This window comes from Anopheles stephensi, chromosome 2, assembly GCF_013141755.1.
Source record: "Anopheles stephensi strain Indian chromosome 2, UCI_ANSTEP_V1.0, whole genome shotgun sequence".
Classification (NCBI taxonomy): domain Eukaryota; kingdom Metazoa; phylum Arthropoda; class Insecta; order Diptera; family Culicidae; genus Anopheles; species Anopheles stephensi.
In genome coordinates this window covers 19,403,957-19,427,799 of record NC_050202.1, presented here as the reverse complement: position 1 = coordinate 19,427,799, position 23,843 = coordinate 19,403,957, and the positions used below count along the sequence as shown (strand labels likewise).

The 23,843-nt window shown below is 43.1% G+C and overlaps 4 protein-coding genes across 15 annotated transcripts in view; 2 read left to right on the top strand and 2 right to left on the bottom strand.

The window, feature by feature from the left end:
- LOC118503536 (solute carrier family 12 member 4) overlaps positions 1-7,703 on the top strand; it is a 144,249-nt gene extending 136,546 nt beyond the window's left edge. For 10 of the 12 annotated variants that reach the window (XM_036036930.1, XM_036036931.1, XM_036036933.1 and 7 more), the window contains 4 exons: positions 1,224-1,355; positions 1,434-1,594; positions 1,710-1,849; positions 2,885-6,896. In XM_036036930.1, the coding sequence (XP_035892823.1) occupies positions 1,224-1,355; positions 1,434-1,594; positions 1,710-1,849; positions 2,885-2,976 (525 nt within the window). In that variant the 3' untranslated portion in view covers positions 2,977-6,896. Of the gene's footprint in view, positions 1-1,223; positions 1,356-1,433; positions 1,595-1,709; positions 1,850-2,884 lie in introns of all 12 variants that reach the window. The other 2 variants (XM_036036935.1, XM_036036932.1) reach the window with 1 other exon arrangement.
- Positions 7,704-7,971: 268 nt separating this feature from the next.
- LOC118503539 (vacuolar protein-sorting-associated protein 25) lies at positions 7,972-13,126 on the bottom strand. The gene is made up of 2 exons (XM_036036938.1): positions 12,925-13,126; positions 7,972-12,840 (listed from the first exon to the last, which is right to left on the bottom strand). The coding sequence occupies exons 1-2, from the start codon at positions 12,972-12,974 to the stop codon at positions 12,369-12,371; spliced, it is 522 nt and encodes a 173-aa protein (XP_035892831.1). The 5' UTR covers positions 12,975-13,126; the 3' UTR covers positions 7,972-12,368.
- Positions 13,127-13,411: 285 nt separating this feature from the next.
- Positions 13,412-23,780, top strand: LOC118503537. Its single transcript, XM_036036936.1, has 2 exons — positions 13,412-16,214; positions 21,924-23,780. Exons 1-2 carry the CDS (start codon positions 14,049-14,051, stop codon positions 22,590-22,592), a joined length of 2,835 nt encoding a protein of 944 aa, XP_035892829.1. The 5' UTR covers positions 13,412-14,048; the 3' UTR covers positions 22,593-23,780.
- On the bottom strand, positions 18,201-21,362 carry LOC118503538 (ankyrin repeat and LEM domain-containing protein 1). Its single transcript, XM_036036937.1, has 2 exons — positions 19,525-21,362; positions 18,201-19,452 (listed from the first exon to the last, which is right to left on the bottom strand). The coding sequence occupies exons 1-2, from the start codon at positions 21,179-21,181 to the stop codon at positions 18,656-18,658; spliced, it is 2,454 nt and encodes an 817-aa protein (XP_035892830.1). The 5' UTR covers positions 21,182-21,362; the 3' UTR covers positions 18,201-18,655.
- Positions 23,781-23,843: the final 63 nt, after the last annotated feature.

Below are 23,843 nucleotides of genomic sequence, written 5' to 3'. Positions count from 1 at the left end.
CTGGTTTTTTTTTCTGCTAGTGAACTTATTCAACGATTCGTTTTTACCTCCCTTTTTAAATGTGTTACTTATGCTATGTTAGCTGCTTTGCTGTTTCTTACTGTTTTACATAACATACCAATAGCATTCTAATCATGTTTATTATATTCTTTTCATTGCTAAAAATCATCAAGCAAAGTATTTTTCATGATAAAAGTTTATATCAATTTACCATATCATTCATGGAAAATCATATTTTTAAATGTCGTTTAACAGTTTATCATTACTCTTGAACAGTTTCATCTCACATTCTCATCTCATCTCCTCGTCAACGCATCATCTACCACAGTGTCAAGAAAAAAGCATTCGAGCATGTTCGTTCTGCTTTTTAATCACTACAACAAAAACTACATATTTTTCGTTTTTCCATTGAATCTGGGTTTAAATTCTCGTACCGATCGGCTGGAAAAAGGATTTTTATATTGAAGAAAAAAAAAACATTTTTCCTGTGTAAAAAATAATTATTTACTCGGATTGGTCAGTGCATTCATTTCACGTTGAAAATTGAATGTGCACCGCTGTGCACTACTTCATCGTCATTCCATTTATCAATTATCATTACCCTCCCGTGTACATACATCGATGTGCATCCACTACAACCCGTGTGCGACATATCATACACACACACACACACATACACGCATACTGTAAAAAGCTCCCCTATTTGAAAAAGCTGCATCATCATCACCAATCATTTATTCATCCCCGTGTCCTGTGATGATTTATGCTAAGTGCAAAACATTTAATCAACGTCAGCAGCAAAATCGTTTGCTAACACTCTTTGCGTACCGTGTGTGTGTTGTGTTTGTATGCGTGTGTATTTATTGTGTATGTGTGTACGCAATTTTACAAAATGTTTTTCACTGGTTTTATAGTGTTAATTTAATTACATAAAAATACCGAATCCCTTTTGCTTTTTTCTAGACTATTGATCGTTTGTTTTTTCACTTTTCCATTGGTGCTTTGCTACTTGAGGCAAAGCGGAAGCAAATAACAAGCGATCGTTGGTTTAGAGGAAATCTATTAGCTTTCAGTTTTGAGTTTGGTTTTATTGAAGTTTTTACCCACTTTTTAATAAAAATCTATTCGACATTTAACTAATACAGTTTTACTTTATTTTTTCTTTTTTTACCATGTAATTATCATCCTTTTGTTTGGAAACTTAAAAAAAACACATCGCACAGGTGCAAGCCATCGTTGACCATCACCATCACAATGACAACAATACCAAGACCGCGTCCAAGGTTCGATTCGCCGATCCGACGGAAAACAAAGAAGCCGGAAACGAGGAAACCGACCGAGAGGAAAAGAATGAGGTAAATGCCAGCCAACCCGCCGAGCGCGGAATTTGATCTTGATCCTAACGCTTAACTGTTCCTTCGCTTCCGCGACAGACTGAATCCGAGAAGGACAAGGACACCAAGGAAGTGACCGAGAACGATGCGGCCGGTGCGGAAAAGCTTGCCAACAATGTGTCCGTCTCGCCCGTCAAGGATAAGAAGGCCGGCGGCGATGGAACGAAGGCGGCCGACGATGTCAAGTCTGCGTTCAAGCCGTAAGTAATCGTGTGCAGGCTAGGTTGGAGAGGGGAGGGGAGAGGGGGGGGATGGTTACACCAGCAGCTGCGCTACCATCGCTAACCGTCTCTATTCGCTTGCTCTATTCCGCAGGGATGAGGGTAACGTCAGACGAATGCACACGGCTGTGAAGCTGAACGAGGTTATAGTGAACAAATCGCACGATGCTCAACTGGTCATACTCAATCTGCCCGGCCCACCGAAGGAAACGTACATGGAGCGGGAGAGCAACTGTATCCTTTTTGCAAATAGCTGTAAATTTTTTATTATTGTTTTAACTTTCTATTATTAAGTGCGCCGGATGCATTTTGTTGATTTTCATTGGAAAACGCCTGAATGTATGCAATCCATAGGATGGATCTTGTTTTGAATAATTTAAAAAAATATTTTATGGTATTTTTAACACGTTTATGATTGGTAGATGATTGGTACGGAAAATAATCATGCATTGAACGTGATCTCCTGTGACAAAAAAAATGGAACCCCTTGGAAGACATTTAATCCTCATGGGCTGGGACTAGGACAACCTCAAAAGGACTTGGCCTTCCTGGCCACCTTGACTTTAACCCGTTTCTTAAGGTTGTTTTAAAGTATTTAGTAAACCTATTTGAAATATCCGTGACAAAGCTGATGTTCTCCAATTATTATTATGGTTTTGGTGACGCAGTTTAAGGGAGGAGCCTTTGGAGTATCAACCGTTTTTTATGCTGTAGAAACGGCCTGGAAGTATTGTACAATTATGCTGTATTCCACTCAACAAATAAACATTTCTATGCTGCAAAAAACAGCAAAAAGCTAGAAAAATGCTTTATGATAAATATAAAGATCCCTGTTGGTATGCAATTCGCATAACAAGCCATTCTAAATCATGTAATTTAAGTGGCAATATTGGCTGGTTAAAATTTTATTTAACTTTATTTTTTGAAGCACGATAAAAAATCCACAAACCTGTACAAGTACATTGTGCAATTGTGAATAAAAAGCCAAAATGCTTTATGAGTACAATATGTCTTATAAATATGGTCTTTTACCAAATGGCTTAATCACTTTTTTAATTTCGTTAAGTGACTTGTACGAAATTATGCATTTAGCGGGACAAAAACTGCTGTCTTTTTTATTCAATAGTACGGCCTGGCTGTATTGCTCTTCTCGGCTGTCTTAACAATCTTAAACTTTATTTTAAGCAATGTTTAGAAAATTGCCTACCTTTAGGCGTAATTTGAAAGCACTTTCACTCGGTATGCTTCCTTAACCCAATTCTACCACAGATATGGAATTCTTGGAGGTCCTTACCGAAGGTCTCGAGCGTGTGCTGATGGTGCGAGGTGGCGGTCGGGAAGTCATCACGATCTACTCTTAAACTGGACATCGCCATCACCACAACAGCAGCAACAACAACAGCAACACAAAAAAAAAACACATCGATCGCGTGCACACATTTCGCCCGACAGACGCTTTTCGTCCAGTTTTCCACACCCGCTTTCCTCGACGACAACGACGACGACGGACCAGTGCGCACCTGCGAACCCGATATTACGTACTCAACATCCTGTTCACGCGTATCACCATCACGTCACCTCTAGACCGTAAGGATGCAAGAAAAAAATCCCCTATTCTTCCCGACCCTTATTACCCCCAAAATTTTCCACCACATGGACACACGGAATGGAGCAGCTCTCGAAACTAACAAACAAAAAAAAAAACAAACCGACAACACGCTCGATCAAATCGAAAGCCCACTTTCGCTCGAAAGCCGCGTGGGGCCCGTCAGTTCAAAAAACGGCTAGCTTATCGAATAGAAACCGTAGTATTAAAAGCAAAACAATAGGAAGAAACGTTTTTAAGTGTCGTCTCGTGTGTGCGTGTGTTGCGGTTACGAAATGATATCTTTACTATCGGATTAAGAAGTCTGTTAAAGCCCGTGTTTTCCCCCGTAAGATGTTCGATTCGATTCGATGGCCCGATGCAAATTGTACAACCGCGTCCTTGTGTATTAGCGTTTAAACGTTTAAGTTGTGTAGAAGAAACAATGCAGGCAAGAACAACCAAAAAAACACACACGAAGCATCGGCATTCAAAAAAACCACCGAAACCTGTTACGCAATGGAAGATAAAATTCCCGCTTCGATTGTGATTTTGTTTTTCCACGGTACTGTTAAAATTGTTTACCCTTGATGCCCTTCATTATCCCTTCCCGGAAACGTTTTTTGACGTACCTTAGTTCGATCGTAATTACAATCGGTGGACGCATCTCGAAACGATGACTGTGCGCGTCGGTGTAATGTGCTGTGGCCAGTAGTACAAAGTACAAACATCCCAAAAGAAAATCCCGACCACACGCGCCAGCCTACACACACAGACACACACATGACAAACCCCATCAAGTGTCCGGTGGTCCCGGGCAGGCAGGACCTTACCTTTCCTTTCCAATGTTCTACAGTCTGTCTACACCCGGTTGATGCGGGGTTAGGTTAAAACCGGGATTCGATGTGATAAGTTTAACGCGTTTAACTGTTTTAGCAAACGACGGAATAGCTCTCGCGAAAAGAATAAACAATGGAACGACAGTACACGCTAGGCAGGTATCCGTCGGTTTTGAATGTTTTCCGCGCGTTGCGTTGTGCTGTGTCTGTGTCCACCCTATTAAGCCCTAACGTTGCAGTATAGTAGAACTCTTACGTGCCTATAGTCTGTTAAACTCGAACCAGAAGAAATGAAAACTTGTGCTAAAAACAGAGCAGAAAGGAAGGAGGAAATAAACTCACACAAAAACACACACACACATACAGTTTCCACCACCCACCCGTGAGGTCAACTCGGTACCAAGAAATAGCGAAAAGACTTTAAGACCCGAACGACGGCATCTGTGGCCACCCAGACGGGGAGCGAGCAATTACAGACACAATACACAAGGCCTCGCAGTGTCCTTCATAGAACAAAGAGAAAGAGAGAGAGAGAGAGAGAGAGAGAGAGAGAGAGAGCCATTGGCCATACTCCCTGGGTGAATTGTTTTATTATTTTTTTATTATTCTATACTTTACCAGTTGTTTAGTTATTTCGTTACTAAAATTAAGTAGGATTTGTCCTTTTATTTTTGTTTAAATTGCAATTTTGTTTATATCCGGGATTGAGCTATATAGATGGCAACAGCGAAGCCGGCCGGTGTCGATTGAAGAGTGTATTGTTTCGCTATGCATTTGTTGTTTTGCTGAAAGAAATTCTAGTTTTATCATTCTATTTCCTTTTATACAGGTAAGTGTTTGTTTTTTTTTATGTGTCTTTTAATAATTTACATGTTTATTTATCTTCTTTCATTTGCTTCTGTTTACTCGATTTTTACCACTGTTGCTAAGGACACTTTACCAAAAAGGCTTACTACACTACATAACTGAACACGGATTTAATCGGTGAGTGAATAATAGAAAACATTCCTCGGCCTACGTACAAAAACACCCACATGTAAAACACATTTACAAACTGAACGATAAAGTATGAAGCAAAGAGTCTACTGTCGCACTCCCTCTCAACGGACGCAAAATAGAGAGGAGAAAACGAGAGGAGAAAAAGAAAACATGAAAAACACGTTAAAATGCAATCTCTATAGTAGAAGTATTAGTAACTAGATATTTAAAGTAACGCAACACCGCAGAAAAAAAAATGCAAAACAAACGAAAGGAAGAAGAAACAGAAGAACACAAGCATGCAACAAAACAATCGCAGTTGAAAGTTTAAGCAGCACACTCATTCGAACTCATTCGACGGGGACATTCAAGAAACAACAAAACAACAAAGCAAAATGATATTAACATATTTAAGACTGTGTTTTTATGGTTTACGTTTTCTTGTCACCATTTGTTATATACACCACACACACACACACAAAACGGAACAAACGTGTGTGTGTGGGTGAAAACTGCTGCTAAAAGTAGCGACGAAAGGAAGAGCCAAATCCCCCACCACCAAATGCCCGCCCCGCGCCCGCCCGCCCCGCGGAAGCCGAATGCGGTGGGTTGTTAGCGGTGAAAGAAGAAAAAAAAATGGTTACAATTTAACATTTACCCAGTTTGCGAATATATGATTATTATTACAACCATACCGCAAAAAAACATAATTATAATGGTAAAACAAAAATAAAGGCAGGACGTCGTACAAGTAGTCGACCCGATGATGAACTCTTGAACGTAAAAACGGAAAACGAACAAAAAAAAAACAGACAACAAAAGCAGACAAAACAGCAGCAGAACAACAATAATATACAAACAAAGCGAGAACGAAACAAACAAGTCAAAACTTCTTAAACTTTCATATATATACGCACATATATATAAAACAACCAAATATACAGAAAATCGTACATTTAGGAATACTGCATACTTAGCTGCGTGTGGAGTGAAGCGAAGCATTGGCAAAATGGTACAGTAATATAAGATAAACACAACAAAAAAGAAAAACAAACAATTAGAAGTGATTAATATGGATAATCGTAGTAAATTAAAGGGGATGGGAGAAAACGTGGGCGACTATCTTCGCGAAAAATTGTGTTGAATTTCGTTTTATTTTATCTTTTTATAGTTTTTTTTCTATTTTTTTTTTCCTTTTTTATTAAGATTTTTCTTTACTTTTATGGTTTGGTTTCATGTTACTTGTTTCATTTTTTTTCTTTTTTATTAATATTTCTTTTTTCTTTATTTTACTGATTTTTCTTCTTTTCATCTTTCTATTTCCTCTCTTTTTTATATTCAACTTAAGTTTTTTAAACATTTTTATCTTTTACATTCTATTACTTTACTGTTTACAGTTTTATATATTTCAATCAAATTCTTTTTTATCTGCTCTTCTTAACAATCGGTATTTTGAAACGAATTTGTGAAATCACGAACCGTACCAGCAAAATCAGTTAGATTTAGTTAGCTCGATGCAAAGGCGTCAGCGTACTAGCGTACGTGCCATTAGCCCCATACCTGTAGGCTGTACACCGCGTAGTAGAGTAATGAAATCTATGAAATTGATTACTTCTAAAACTAAATTTAAACAAACCAAAAAAAAAATCTCTTTCCGACCCGTTGCGCGATTGGACGACGATCGCACGACGGTGGCAGGAAAAAGCAAGGACACACTCATGAAATTAACATAATTTTATTGCATAGGTTCATTTTCGGAGCATCGGCGTGGCAAGCGGGTGGAAAATGAAACAGGCAAGAACGATCCAAGGACATTCCTTGGATAAGGCAAGACCGGTTGGCAGAAGCGGTGATGGGTGCCAGGTGTGTAGAATGAAAACAAAAAAAATTAAGAAAGTAATGAAATGCGACGAAAATAACCTTTATCTAATATATAGGAAGTAAGAAAATCCTAGTAACGGAAGTAATAAAGTTGTGCGTTAGGGAGTAATACTTAAAACACACGCATACACACAGAAACACACGTAATAAAACACAGTGAAAGGAGGAAATAAGAAACCAGACAAAACAAAAAACACGACAAAAACACAGTCACTCCAATTTTTTAGATAATTGTAACTGTTTACATTAATACTAGCCAAGTAGTAGTAAATTTTACCCTCTCTCTGTCTCTCTGTCGCTCTATTTCTCTATTCGCTTCTCGATGCGGATAGAGAAGGAAAGAAAGCAAAGGAAAGGCAAAATCAGAAGAGAGCATTAAACAAAAACACACACACAAAACAAGAAAGAAGCGTGTAAAGTAAAAGTGTATAGGAAAAGGGCATACAAAAACAAACAAAAGCGAGCGGAAAAAAGAAAAAAAAGAGAGAGGGACAAAAAATTACCAACAACAAAAAAAATCCAAACTATTCCAAACCACAAACGTGTAAGCGAAAAGGTTGTTCACGAAAAGGGGTAGAGAAGGTAAAACTAAGGTAAAAGCGAGTGCAAAAAACACAAAACAAAAGGGCATTTCCGAAAATAGGAAAGCGAAAAGAAGTATAAAAAACAGTGTTCGGAAAATCGGACAAAGAAAAAACAAAAACTGGCTCAACCTCTCAACCCCATTTCGAAGGACACACCTTAGCCCGCGGTGCGCGTCCTTGCTGGGAGGAAAAGTTATAGCTCATTTACTGTGAAAACAAAGGAAGAGAAGAAAACAAACATTTAAATCAAATTATAAACACTAGCAAAGCGACAACACAACTCCTCTCCCGTTGTAAGAGGAAGAAGAAGCGTCCCGACAACCAGGATGGAAGAAGGATGACGAGAGCGATGGAGTATGGCAGGCGAAAACGAAAGCAAAGCTAAACAAACAAAACCAAAAATACTTTACTAAGCAAACTCGGTAGTTTAGATTGTAACTGAACTAAGCAAAAACAAAAACAGAAACGTAGCAAAGATCCGATCGCTCGGTTAGGTCGGTGTTTAGTGCGGCGAAGAAGTGCTATTTAATATTATAGGTTAATGTGTCTAGAGTCTATATCCAGTTCAGCAAGAGGAGCTGAACAAAAAACACTTACCACAAATATAAACCCATAGGAAGAAAGAAGTAAGATGAAGAAGAAGAAAACAAAGTAGAAGAAACTAAAGCAAACATAACAAAACAAAGAAACAAAACAAAAAACACACAGAACACGAACACAACAAAGAAAAACTTGAAAAAGTGTGGGAAAAAAACATAGTCGGTACGGGGAATCGATTTCTCAACCAAACACACACACACACATACACCTTTGTCTCCCACACTTTTCACAACGTCGAGAGTATATTACACTCGCAACTTGTGACTTGTAATCGTTGTTCCTCGTATGTTTGAGTTTTAAAAATTTCCCCCTTTTTACTACTTGTAAAACGACCTAGCAGCAATGTGGTTTGGTCGAACGGACGATGCTCTCGGCATCCATATACGGCCGTTGGCCACTATTTAACCCTTCATCCTTACTAAAACCCCACTAAACACTTAATCGAAGCTCTCGCTCTATACTGTATCTTTCTCTCCTTTTTATAACACAAAAGCCCCTCTAACCCTAGTATGCAAACCGAGTACAGGAGCACGTATGTGAGCGAGAGACGATTTGGAAGCTAAATCGAAGCGCTACCTATCATATGTACTACCACCACCCGAAAGCGAAAGGTGTGTCCCAATTTTTAACAATCATCTTTCACACAATCACGTTTGCCCAAAATGGCCCATTTTCATTGAAAAAGAGTAGGCAGGGGAAAACGAACCATTTGTAATGCGTGCTAATACAAAAAAAAAAAGCTCGTGGCAACGCTCTCAACACCAACACCGTGTCTGAACTTAAAACATTTCCCACGCATTCATAACACGAACAACTAAACAGCAACACGAAAACACAAACACAGACAAAAACAAAACTCTGTAAGAAATCTCTTAAAGCAATAAATTAATAGATAAAGCGTTGACCGATGGGAATGCAAGCAAGCAAACAAATAAGCAAGTTGCAAGAATGAATGGTAATCAAAATGGGGAAAAGAAAAACAAAGCGCGAAAAGGAGGATGTGTACATCGGAAGAAGAAAGCAAACAAAACCTTTAAACAAAATCGATGGTAGTATTAGTAATTTGCTCTTACAAAAATGAAAACAAACAAACTAACACAAAAGAAACGAAGAAAGACAAATGCGAACTCTTCACAACAACAGGAAAACAAAGGAACACAACAAAACACAACAACAACAAAAAAGTAAGAAAATGGTGAAAATGATAAAGTCAAATTATAGTAGTAGGTTTTTAGAACGCGACAAAAAACAGCGTATAATAGGCAATGGAATGCAATGAACAGGGCAAAAGAACACCAGGTGATTGAAACATTTGAATGAGGAAAGAGAGAGAGAGAGAAAGTAACAAACACAAATATTTGCCCAAACGCGCGTACGCGCTTCTAAAACAAACACACATACACGCAAGATAGTAACAAACAGTAGTCACAAACGCGGGAGCGGGATCGTGTCACGCCTTCTTACGGCTCTTTTTATTTTGTACAAAACTCTTTTATATTGCAATTTTCTGCTATGTTTTAGAGCACTTGTACATTGTTCTATGTTTTACGCTTTACTTTCATATGTTCTAAGCAACGGTTGTTGACTTCTGTGTTATGTTTTTTTTTTTTTTTTTTTTTTTTTTTGTCAACGTAAAACATCATTATTCCGTCGCACCGTAGCTCGGTTGTCGCACGTCTAGTAAAATGCTGTGGCCAAATCACTGCCGATTTCAGTAACTCGGTTTCTGCAACTCATTTACACCCAAACCCCACAACATCACGGACGACAGCAATTGCCGCTTTTCTATTAGATCGCAAAACCATTTTACATCACTATTGTCACTCTAGACGAAACAAAGGGACACGAAGATGCGAGCTATAAAAGGAAAAAAAGAAACAGTTTAAAGTAAAAACTACACAAAACTTAAACGCATTTGGAAAACTACACAATCACAATGCTAGAGAGAGCGTAATACCTTGGAACTATGTATGTTTGTTGTGTAGCCGCTACCAATGTAGGATGCACCAGAAACCAGGTTTTTACATTACGTAGTCGTGTGTAGCGTACAGGCGAACTCATAGTAAATGCGAGCCCTCCCCCCGATATTGCCAAAAAGGACATCAAACAGTAACAGTAAAGGGATGTAATGTAAGTGGGAAATGGATCTACTTAAGTTTTTTTAATCTTTTCTACACATTTTTTATGGTTTTTTGTCTCCCGGTTTAAAAAAAATGCTTATAACACGTGATCCCAGAGGATTTTTTTGTATTTTCTTATTTATCATTCCGGTCAGAAATACCTTCAAGCAGGAGATGGACAACCGGTAATCAAACTTGAAACAAAACCTGAGCTAAAATGCAAAGCGAAGACCTTCAGTAAATGGAATCACAGACAGTAAATGGAAAGGAACGGAAAACCCAGCAGAAAGAGTTGTAGTAGTTCTATAATTGTTATCATCATCGAGTCTAACTTGAGAGAAGTCGATAGAAAATTCTATATTTAAAATATGAAAAGCACACAACATAACAAACATACACACACACTCTCACAAGTACTTACTTCCTACTCCAGTGAATGCTTCGGTAAGGTAAGCTCATAAGATGGGCTCTAAAATGGTAAAACAATTGCTGAACTGGATTGGAGGAAAAGATTAAGCAAAACAACAACAAAAAAACATAAAACACAAACATGCATAGAAATCAGAGGAACTTATTTTAAACAGGAAGGAAATGAAAAAAAAATGAAACGAATGCTAGCCTAGCACGCACTTTGTTGTTGTTGAATATGAATAATATCGATTGAATATACTATTATTTCTATATTTATTAAGCAAATGCTAAGCAGACTTTATTTTTTCTACTACCAACTATTAAGAAAGGCCGGAGACGAGCATTAGTGGATTAGTGAACTGGTTTTGTTCGGTTTCCTCCACGAAACGGAAGTAAAACTACAACATAAAACAAGGAGAGCAAAATTAAATTTATGACTAACAAAACGTTGGATCAAAGATTCAGTTAGGAATGCGTTACTTCTCTATCACTTCGTTTCCTGACCCGTGGATGAAAGGAAGCCGTAAGCGAATGGTACCAGATTGAACCCCACACATGAAAGCCCATTTTCCCCGCCGGAAACACCCGCGAACAAAAAATAGAACATTCGAGAAAATCGTTCTAATGCCACCTTAAAAATGTCATAGGCAATCATGCAACTGTAATAGACGAAAGCAAGAAAAGCACGACAAAACAACACAAAACCTAATGGTTAATATACTGTAATAGATGCTAAATAAAAAAAGAAGAAAAAAGAGTGGAAAAAGAGAAGAGATAACAACAGCAGCAAAAAAACAAACAAACAAATGTAGTTGAACGTAGATAAGATTCTATTCTCCTACCGTGTTTTGTCCGTGGTCCGTGAAACAATTCAAGTAAAGCATCAAACAACAAAGAGAGTGCGCAAACGAATTCAAATCTAATACAATTACAAAACTCTGATACTACCAAACAAAATAGTAAGAAAAAAGGGGGTTCTCCCTTTTGTAGAAGCGTGTACTAACACAACAAATAAAGAAACAACGTACAACAGCAAGAAAAACAAAACACAAAACGAAACAAAAAACATGACGCAAAGTAAGTAAGTAAAATGACAAAATCTCAATATAACACCATACATTACATACATTTTCTCGAGAATGCAAAAGAAACGTAAAACAACATTTAAAAGCAAAACAGTTTACTAGAATCGGTGTTGCAAAATGCAAATCATTTAAAGAATAAAGAAAAAGCAAAACAACAAAACACATAGCTAAAAAAAAACACGTATCGTACCAACCCCTTTAATCTAAGGAAACGTAAGGAAAGGGTGAGCTGATCCGGTTCGGATGTTCAGAAAGTGTAATAGCTTATAACATCATTGTGGGAAAAAGGCTCGAGGAAAATCCACCCTCTGGGACGTAACCTGGAACCGGAGTGACCGGAAAGAGAGCATGAAAACGGAAAGGAAATAGATCGATCGAGCTCAACTTATCAGGATTATCGATGTTAGAAAAGAGGATCGAAAGAGCGAGAGATGGAGAGAAGGAGAGAGAGTGAGCGCACTTGCTCGGAGGATGCAACAACAGGCAGCAACAACATCTACCAACAAAAACTGAATGAAGATTAATAAAATTTGGAATTTGATTTCTGGATTGCTATGGTTTTTGGCAAAAACTTCCGAAACACCTGTTCCGCGCTTCCCGTTGCTCACTGCACACCGCTCCCTCGGTATTGTATTTAACGATCACATCTGCGTTTACACTGTGGTTGGTTTTAGAAAAACTTTACTCCCTCATTATCATCGAACGCGATCAGCTCGCATTTGCCCCGTGCTTCGAGTATCTTCAGTGCCTTCCTAAGCACACCTTCGTCCAGCCCGTAAAACTCTTCCCCGACCGTATTATCACCCGCCACCAGTTCGTACAGCGTGCAGACCGTGTTCGTTGTCCCGCTGGCCACCGCCCACTCGTACAGGATGGTGCCCCATTCGTCCAACGTGTGCCAGTACACCTCCCACTGCTGTTTCCGTTTGTCGGTGGTGGCCGCATGGCCCGTCTTTGCCAGCTCTTCCATTATCCATAGCCGTGCTTCGGGCGGCAGCTTGCGGGACAGCTCCTGATTGACGAACAGTGGTGTATCTTCGGCGATGTTTAGCAACGCTTGGCGCTCATGCTTTTGATAGTTTAGCACCAGCTCCTTCCAGGTGGCCAGCTGCTGTTCCTTTGTTTTGGCGTGCACTTGCACTCTGTAGTGGTATGCATAAGAAAAAAAGCATACGCTTTACTACCGGAATTTGTAGATAAAATCGTTGATAAGCACCATGACTTACGTGAAAAATGGTGGAAACGAATACTGCCATGGCCACTGGAAGGCACCCATTCGGTTATTATGAAAATGTAATGGCCTGTGGCGATTTTTCTCCCTTGGGGTATGTTTTTTTTTACCGAAACTAAACAAAAGGGAAAATCAAAACGAGAGCTGCTCACACATCCATTCACGGGGTTCGTTTGTTGTTTGTTTACATTTTGCACCGAGCTCGGTGCTGTATGACAGCTGCGCAAAATGGTGCCCATGCAGCATAAACTGTGGTGCAGTGGAATAGTTATTTTATTTTAGCAATACGTTGATGAAATAATTAAATTGAATCTTTCAAGTACAAAAAATATATATTGAAGCTGAATTGAAGGGATTTAAGTGTATTTTCTTTATCTAACACCTCTAAACAATCGTTATAATCATCGCACAACCATCCAACCATGTATTATAAACTGCCCTTTTACCGTTGACCACCGCGATCACTTGCAAAACAACAAGAAGAAGACGGGAACGGGCATAATTTTCATTCCGTACATACGAGGAGTCCACAATCGCGGCGGTACCTTCCTCGGAATACCGCCAAAAGCCTTCTCCCGGGAACGAATGCCTTCCGGTGGAAATCAGTGAAAACTCTATCGATCGGCCAGATAAACCGGAATTCCACCGGAAGTTGTGCGTAAAGTAACGGAAAGGAATAGAAACCCCAGAACAGGACTATTGTTAGTACTGCGCAAGAGGCTCAGGCGCGCGCGTTCCAGGGATGTAAATGTAGCGAAATGTGTGCGTAAATAGTGTTTGTTAAATCGTCCCGTGTGCGTTCTGCTTCGTACGTTTCGTACTCACCAAAGAAAACTGTTTATCGTTCGGGAAAAGCGTCCAAACGGAAAGGAAAATGTTCGTAAAGTAACGTTAGCTTGTGTTCCCTGCCACCGTGTGCGTGTATTGTGTTTCGTTTACGAGAGTGTGCGTGCGTGCTTGTGCGTGTGTGTGTGTATTGTGTTCGTTCGTTTCGTATGCAAGGGGAAAGCGTAACCAACATCGCAGCTGGCGTTGGAAAACGAACGGCAACGTTAAGCTGCATCCGCGAAGAAGGGTGTGCTGTGTGGTACGCCTTTGGAAAAGTGCGCCTTTAGGTGAATGCTTCCGTTGCACCGCGTGCGCCCGATGGAAGACGTTCAACACCAGCAGCCGCCTTTGGGGCCAGCCTTTCCCCCTGCGAACAAGTGGCTTCATGATGCTGGCGGCGAAGGAACACCACCACCCCAGCATGCTAACGATGGAGGATCGTTCGGGCAGGACAGTGGCTACAACTCCTACCAGGCCACCACCCCGAACAACACGTTCAATCTGTCCTCACGTCACGGTGCCTCCGGGACGCTGGCCACCATCGACGAGGCAAATGAAATCGATTGCAGCATGAACGATAGCAGCACCGGACTGGCCGCGGTCAATCTTACCCCGAAGACGACCGCCAGCATGGAGCTTCTGTCGAACATACATCTGACAACGCCGAAAACTGCGGATCGGGCTAATCGCGCCCGCCGTCCGTTCGCGTTCGATTACGATGGGACCAGCGGTGGTGGTTCGTCCAGGGACAATTCATCATCATTCCTTCCACCGTCCACCCCGGAACGGCTGCCCAGATTGTGTCGGTCGTTGTCTGCCTCGTCGCAGGAAACACCACTCCGCACCGGCAACCGTTCTGCAAACGTGCCGACTCAGTTGACGCCGCACAAAACCAAGACCAGCGGTTCGCATTCGTTGAAGCGCAAACTTTCCTCATTCCGGGAGAAGCTTTACTCCGACGGGGATGTGGAGCTTGGCGATGAAAATCAGTCACGCGATCTGAACGATTCGATCGATGTGGATTGCCGCCGGCTGGAAGACATTTCACCCATCCCGAACGTGAAGCGCCGCAAGCACTATGACCGCGGCATCGAGGATCTGATGCGCTCGAGCACACCGAAAACGGCCAGCTCGCAGCCGACCTTTCTGCAGCTGGATGCGGCCGAGAACCGGCCCGTCGGCAAGAAGACGCTCCGAAAGTTTCAAAGCTTTAGTCCGAGCAAGATTCAATCGGTCGCACGACCATTGCTTCGCTCGCGACCATTTCGCACCCTGGAACGTACGCCGGAAAAGAAGCGTGAGCACCGAGTGTTGGCCGAAATTGAACTGCAATCGGCAACGGATAATGGTGCAGCAGCGGCTGTAGTAGCGGAATCTGTGCCGGAAGGCTTTTCCGCCCTAATCGTCGCGCCGATGCTGGATGATCCATCGAAGCAGCTCGAACAAACGGTCACGACCGTCCTGTCGCTCGATGATTTCAGTCTCACGCCGTCCAAAGCGAACCTGATCGATCCGGAGTTGTTGCAAACGTCGAGCGGAGATGGGTCATTTGTGAAGGATGATTTCATTGCCCGCCATGCGCCGAATTACTCGTACGCTCCGACACTTAATTCCATCCTGGAAGAATCCCCCATCAGGGCGCACAGCATCCCCGGGAAGCCACGGGTGGTACCGAAAACTCCCCCTTCCATCTCGAAGTCAGGCCGCAAGCTTAAGCGTCTCGGTACGAACGGAACCAGCTCGTCTGTTTCGTGCGCTTCCAGCCCAGCGCGGAGCGTGCGCTCCCTTTCCCGTCCGTGCGTTCGTGCGTCCGTTTCACCCAAAGCGCGCCGTACGCACGGTGCCCAGCAGAACCAAAGTCTGAAGAGTGCGAAACGGTACAGCTACTGTGGGTTCGAGTACGTGAACATTCTGCACCAGCTAAACAAGCTCGATCGGGATGCGTTGGGCGTGCTGCTCGAATATCTGGCCGACACGGATCTGGTACAGGTGGTGCGTGTGTCCCGCGGCTGGCGCTCCATCATACAGAACCATAAGAAGTGCTGGGCTCGGCTGCAGCGCTACCTTAAGCGGCAGCAGGAACACAAGGAAAACACTAATGTTAGCAGCAGCATCCAGCATTCTGAGCACGACACCGACCTGACACCGTCGTGCAGCTTGAAACTAAATTCCGAACTTAATGGAACGTACGCGGATGATAATGGCTTGCCGGAGGATGCTGGCCCAGTACCAACGGTCGATAGTAACGTACCGAAACGGAAACCGTTCAGGGTGTGCAACTATCTCGACCGAAGTCATGTGAGCAGCGTCAGTAATGTGTCGTTTGGTAATGTGTCCGGACCGGAGCTGAGCCATCGCCGTTCTTCGATAGCGTCGGGCGGCGGATCGAGCATTGTCAACGTGACGCCCTCGCCACCGGTCAGCCCATCGATGCAAAAGTTCATCACCAATCAGAAGGTAAGTTTTGAGCAACCTTTCTCGTCTTGTCTTCAATAACTTTAAATCTTCTGTGATAATCATCCGTTCCGTTATGTGTAGTCGACACGGTTGAGTCGAGGTTCAAGCCTCGCGGATCGAACCTGTTGTTCAGTCGCTATCGAGTGGATAACATATTATCCACGCGAGGGGTAGAAGTTTATATCCTGTAAGTACCTCCAATTTTGCCACAATTTCTTCCCTGTGGAGAAATATGAAGACGTCTTTATGGGGACAGTATCCGATCAACGATTGGCATTAGATGCATCAGAGATTTTGAAGGAAAAGTGAGGTGGTGTGTGGTGCCTATAAAGCATTGCTATGAAAGTTTGATCCCTGGGGTCAGAATTTTCGTCTTCTTCTTCTTCCGAAGGATTCGACCTGCCATTTCTGGCGTTCTGGGACTCGATTTTAATCCGTATCACAGTAGCCCTATGATATATATTTCCAATGGTAGGTGCGTCATCAAGCGAAGAGACTCGCAACTTACCATAGCAACAGCAAAACAACAGCTTTTTTCTTTCTTTTGTTAAACCAAGATACCAAAGTCCTTTTCCAATCATTCTTGCGGCCTGATGACTTGGTCAAATTGCAATCTCGGAAAGGGGTTTCATTATTTTTGAACAATAGCTGTTGGCCTAAAGAGGCGAACGAGTTCTCAAAGACCCCAAAGCCTCTATAAATAAATGAAATTTTAAAAAGGTCTTGGAAAACAAGTTGACGAGCTGCTTCACAGGAGTAGACTTGGGAGTGGAGCCATTATTTGAAGGTACTTTTCCCTACAGGCTATGTGTTTAACTAACAAGTTTTGCTATATTTGTTGCTGTACCCTCCATACCTCTTGGAACGCATCCCACAGTTTCTTCTAACGATTAAGATCGTGTGGCATCCAGCTCTGTCTTCAAAGATATCACTCGCTTACAGCTCGATGAGACCAATCATCATTGCCCAGTCCATCCTAGATTTTTCAGAAGATTCTTTGAAATCTGCGAATACCTATGATTCATCAAATTTAAAAAGTAATGGTATGAAGACTTGATACTTCTTCTTCTTCTTCGGAGAGGTCTCGGCCTGCCATTGCGGGCTTTCTGTGACTTAATTTTACCCGTAGTAAGGAAGTCAAGCCCTACATACGGGGAGATTCGTTCCTGGTGTATGAAGACCGGTGCCGCTGTCACCTCGGCCACCGAACCGCCACAAGACTTAATATAAAGGTGGGCTTATATTGATTTGCCATCGTACTACATTAAGGACACTCTTAACTCTCACATACTTAATGCAGTATTTTCAAATTAATACTCGAAATAATTAAACAATGATTGTCAATTAGCGATGAATTAACGATCATCGTCACAATTTCCCAACCAAAACTAATAATTGCGGCGCTTCTTCCACTTAATTCGCACCTTTTTGACATACCACTCTGCCTGACCGCTTGGACAAATTTGCGCGCCAGAATATCATGCGTTGTTGTGCCGGCATTCAACTTGTTGTTGTTGTTGTTAGTTGCTCGTTTTGCCTCGCCCAACGCCAGATTTACAATCACGCGTACCCATAAACACTAAACCGCGCGTCTTGTGGTGGTGGTGGTGGTGGTTATGTCGATTGTGCGTACGGTCTCATTGCTTTCTCATTTGGCATTATGTACATAGAGTGCGCGCCAAATACGCCTACCACCGGACCCCGGGGGGAGGTCGCAAACTGCCATCAACCCATCGTTCCTCTTTCTTCCTTCCTTGCCTTGTTCGCTTCTCCTTGGATGGTAGAGGATGAGAGAGAGGATATAGATTCGATGAACAAACTCCACTCCGGTCGGGAATGGCCACCATCACCCCCCACGGGAAGGATGTAGTGTGTGCTGCCGGGTCGGGTATGTGATGGAATGATAACTTTTCCGATTGGTTACTGTACGCACCTGTACCACCTGCTGGGCCGAGGAGAACGTCGTCGTCAAGTATTTCTTACTTCTTTTTTTTTTTTTTTTTTTGGCGCAATCTTTCTCCGTTTCGCTTGGCTAGATTTATTTGTTTTGGTGCGAATCCCCGGGTGTGAAGGTGCGTGTGCGCAGACAGTGCGTAGTACGCAGGTGAAAGAAGAAGCCCTGGGGGAAAGAAATCATTTTCGGGCGGCACTTTTGGACATATTGGCGCGCTTTTTGGTGGTCTGTAGGCGTTATCTTTTTCGAACGCCGACTTGTTGAGTGTTTTCTTTCAAACAAAGCTTCTTGGAGACTAATAACGCTTAGGTACATTGGTCTTGTGTAGCTAAAGCAGCTTTAGTGTGGTGTTCTTTTCCATTTAGAAGGTTCACTCTTTTTCAATATAAAAACAGATTACTTTATTGACAAAGGAACAAGATATGGGTGGGGCAAGAGCAAGCAAAATTGTAAATGGTTTCTTCTATCACAACAAAAAATGTACGCCTCAAATCAGATCACTGGGCAGTAGTTGCGTTTCACCTTCGGCCAGATGCATTAGCATCGCCTTGTACAGCAACAGTATGCCTAGCTGCTTGCGCTTCTTCATCGGCCACGACAGGCATTTGGCGTAGTAATCGCCACGCTTCAGATTGGTCAGATTCTGCACCCCGAACGCGTCGATAATGGCTGCCTCGCGCGTATACGCTTCCGCCGGCATAATGTTGTGGAAGACGTGCAAACACACGACACCCTTGCCGGCGCACCAGATATCGATGATACGGTTTAGCTTCTCGCTGTCCACCGACATTTGTTTGCGTATCTTTCCGGCCTGACAAAATCGCCGCAGATTCGTCCCCACCGCCATACTTTCCTCGCTACATTGAAACACAATTTCTTCCGCTTCTACCGTTAAATTGCCCCCGGGCGGCGGTGGCGGCACAGCTTGGCTCCTTTCCGCCCGGCATTCCTTCTTCTGGTGGTAAAGCTTCATCGCATCGTACAGATGGCAGTAGGGCCGGCTGCTTTTTCCCTTGCCGACGTAAAATACTGAATTTAAAAAGCGTTGCCACAGCTCGTGCGGCTCGAGATGGTTCTGCTGGGCTGGAAGGTTGTCGCTAGCGCGTGGATCGAGCAGCAGATAGATGAAGCTCTTCTTCAGGTGTCCCTCGCGAAAGTTGCGGACCGCCTTAGCTGTGCTCGATTGAAATTCGGACGCCATCTCCTGCTCCAGACACTGCTGCTCGACAATCCTCTCAAACACGTCCTGCTTGCGCACCGTTGCCATCAACTCGACGGAATAGTCTATTGAGAACAGAATGAAATGTTAGACTTTTTAAAATTGTCTCTGTATGGAAAACACATGGAAATACTTACTCGGCTGAGGGTTTGCTTTCGAATCGATCGCGTTGGCCAACCGTCGTTCCGGGTGGCGGCGGAATTTGACGAGCTTTCTTAAGTACAATTTTTTGGTGCTTTTCGTAATCGGTCCGGGTGGTTCACCGAACGTGGTTAGCTCTGCTCGCAGCGCATCCGTATCGTAATCCAGCGGAGGCAACGTGAGCACTGTCGAAAGGCTAGTTAATGAAGCATTTTTGTCTGCCGCCGATGGCGCTCCTTTCAGCTGTCGTTTGTTGGCGTAAACGATAGGCTCACCTCTATCGGAGGTCACTTGAATCGCTGGAACCGTCCGAGCGGTGGTCATTTTCTTCTCCCGAAACACCACACCGGCCTCATCGTCCGTGTGGATGTATTCCTCACTGATTTGTATGATAACCGGTTCCTCCCGTTCGCTTTCTTCCTTTCTTTGGTCTTCCGGTGGTTCTCGGAGCGATGGTTCTTGTTCGTCTTCAGATGCACTTCCCACAACAGTTTCCTGTTCTGCCATCTCCAGTGCCTTTGCTTGCTTTTCCGAAACGACAGTGGTTTCATCGCCCGTCGCCTCCTCCGCCTGTTCTTCGTCCACAGCAGTCACGAACGTTTCCTCAACCTCATCCATGAACGATTTGACGGCCAGATTCTCCGAGAAGCTGTTCAGTATCCTATCGATATCGTCCAACCGACGGCTAACTCGGCTTCTGTCCCTCATTTCCGCGATCTTTTCACGCCAGCATTCGATGAAGGACGTTCTTCTGCCCGTTGGCTCACTGTCTCGTGTGAAATTTTTCAAATTACGCTCGGTTAGCTCGAACAGGTTCGTTCTGCTGGGAACTTCTGGCGTGTCTTCTGCCTGTTCGTTTAGTGTGTTGTATGATTCGCCGTACCCGTCCTCTGCACTGACGTCCTCGGGGGAAATGTTTTCCACATTCGAGCGGGTTTTCTCCTCCGGAAAGAGTGTCTTGAAGCGTTCCTTCCGTCGGTGCGTTATATTCACGTAGTACGGGCTGGTGGCATCGAAATTGTAGTGTATCTTGTTCGGGGTGAGCTTACGCTCCTCAAGCACTTGTAGCGCACTCAGTGCGCTTGTTGCATGAAGCCTAGTTGAAGCCGTCATCGGAAGAAACCCAGTCACACACTTTTTGTACAGCATGTTAGGGGAGAGCACGGTTTGTTGTTCCTGCTGGCGTTGCTGTTCGAGCAGCAGCAGCTGTTTGCGTTTCCGTTCGATCTTTTGCTCAAACACATGGTTCTGTATCACCTGTACCACCTCAAAGTGATCCCCATCGATGGCGTGCTGGATCGGCGTACGGCCTTCCTCGTCCTGCAGCTCCACATTACCGCCCGCTTTCAACAGCAACCGCACGATTGCTACACGCCCGAGATTGGCGGCCACATGAAGCGGCGTTAGCATTTGTTCCACCGTGGGCAGATTGGCGTTACCGCCGCCACGCTGGAGCATCAGCGAGGTGGCCCTCAGTGCAAACGCTTCATCGTCCGCTCCAATCACCAGATGCATCGGCGCGACGTCTTTCTCCAGCACGATCGTGTTCGGATTGGCACGGTGTTTATCGAGCAGGAGTTGCAAAGCTTCAATGTTTGCATCTTCAATCGCGTCCAGCAAACAGAGCGCAAGGTACATGTCTGCCCGCGCCATACCACCGACACGGATGTGTTGTACTTGTATTGGGAACAGTTAAAAACTTCCACTGCTTCTAAAAGGAACCATTTATGCACAGGAAATTGTTGATCGTACGGGCCACAACCGGGACAAAAACACAGCAAACACACAACGCACCGACGACGCTCCGTCTGCTACGAAAACGATAATGCAATTCAAAATGACGGTAGGGCGGTGCGTTTACAGGCTGCTGGGTTGAGTTCGTGGAATGTAAAAAAGAATGCGCAAACGTTTCAAACAACATACGTTTTGTTTCATCGGCTTTTAATCGTTTTTATTTGTAGTTTATAAACGATAAACTAAACCTTTTATTTGGTGAATTATGCAATTTGTGTGCTAATCCGTTACGATCGACCGTTAACTTCGCCTGCACATTGCGAATGACAGCTGCCTGTTGAATACAAAAAACGGTTGATACAGGGGTTTTCAATCGCTGTGGGAAATATGAAAAAAAAATGTTTTCAAAATTTTGGGTCTACCGCGGCATTGACGATATTTGCATTTTTATACAGCATTCTAATCCTAATGCATTTTATTATAAAAAAAAAAATTAATTACGACAACAGCGTTAGTGCGGGGAAAAATTTAATTAGTTTAAAATCGTAAATGTCTATCGGAGAACAACATCTTAAAAATAGCATTTTTTTTCAATCAGTTTAAAAATAATGCAAATGAAGTTTTAAAGAAATTTTAAAATTATGTTTATCTTTTTTTTTAGATTGTAACTCATCTGAAACAGTCGGAACAATTACGGCCCTGTCCCCGCTGCGAGCAACCGAGTAGAATTATATTTTCAAGAGCCTCTAAATCGGGCTCCACCAACAAATCTCGCCCATCCGCTCGCTCCAGTGCTGTGGGTGCACGGTTGGAAAAGTCCTACACGTTACCTGATCCAGACCCTGCGGCGTATCGTAGCAGCAGCGATCTAAATACTCATTCCTCTACAATAGATTCAGGGCGAGCGAACCTATCCACCGTCGTTCGAAACAACAATGAATATTCGCAACAATCTCCGGATCGCGTGCGGAAGAATCTGTTCAACGACAGCACTGCAATCGAAACACCGCCGGTTCAGTCGTTCGCTGTACAGCAGCGTATGAAGCTGCGCAGTGCCGTCATGAAAAGCTTCGACGGTACAACGGCGACGACTAATACTAGCCAGGATCAGCTCGGCGTGCGTGATGCCAAGTGCGATTACGCGATCTGTAGTGGCCAGTACTGTGGGTTCAAGTTCTGCATCAAGTGTCTGTGCGAGTATCACCCGAACACGGTCTGTGCCGATCTGTCGGCTAACTCTCCCACCAAAGAGGAGGAACGTGGTCGGCCGAATGTGGCATGCAGTCGGCAGAGTCGTCGTTCGTTGCAGCGTCTGTGCAGGAAGTGGTAGGTTCGATTGCTTCCTGCATGCCTCAGCAGCACATATTTAAGCAGTATAAGTTTACCCAGTTGAACAGCAGCGAAAGCCGTTAGCATAAGACAGCAAGCGCACAGTGTCGAATCTCCTTGAGGGAGAGAGGGAGAGAGAGAGAGAAAGCAAGGGGGGAAGGATTCTTTTCATTCCAGTTCGTTCTGAATCTCTAGCATTTAATTAACGTTTTAATGTGTCTTTATCTTGTACTTCGTTCTAGTTTGTCTAACATTTTATTTTTCTGATTGCATACCATTTTTCTCTACACTTTGTACGTCGAATGATTAATTCCCCCCTTTTTTTGTTGTTGTGTTACGTAGCTCCGGATGTGTTGAGCAGAGCGCTCTCTAATTTATGTTCTGATCCTTAATTTAATGCTTTTTACCTACTAACCGATAGCTAATAAACCATAAGCAATCCAAGAGCAGTCAATTACAAGCTTTTTTTGTTCGAACTATCGCTTCACTTCGAAGCGTCGATCGGGCGGAGGATAGTGAAGGAAAACGAGTAACGAGATTTTGTACGAACGTATGATGATAATGTTAGTATTAGTAGCACACACACATGACGACCATAGATACAGAAGTTAGTTGAAACTTATGTAAGCCTTAGTCCGTCTCACACACACACAAGCCGACGGCAATGAATGCTCAATCGAAAACGATCAAAAGACGCTACTAACTGTGCGAGGGATTCGAATGTGTGAGGACGTGTACTGTTCATTTTTCTTGCCTTTCATCAAACTCGAATCCATCATGGACTGAAAGCAGCGCTCTACTATAAGGTACGATCTAAGAACGAAGAAGAAGCCCTGCAAACGGTTTTTTTAATATATGTACGTGTGTTTTTTTTGTCCTTTTTTCTATTACTTAACGCTGAAAGGATTGTAATTTCACAGTCAGGAAGCAACAGGGGGAAGGATCTTATATAGGAAAACAGTACCAGTACGCGGATTACCTAGCAGTCCAGTCCGGTTCAATGAGTGCGTCTGCACGTGCAGTGAGGGCAACTGAAACCCATCGAGATAGGAATGTGTTTTGCGGGCAGCCAGTATCTTACGTTAATGTAGAACACATCACCAATTGGAGGGATAGCGAGTATTAAGCAATAAGTTTTTGATAAACGATTTTTTTTATATAAATAAAGTTACTTGTTAGAGCAACGCAATTCCGAGACGATTCCGATAGAGTAATATACGACGAAATCAGATGACAGAATCAATCGAAATTC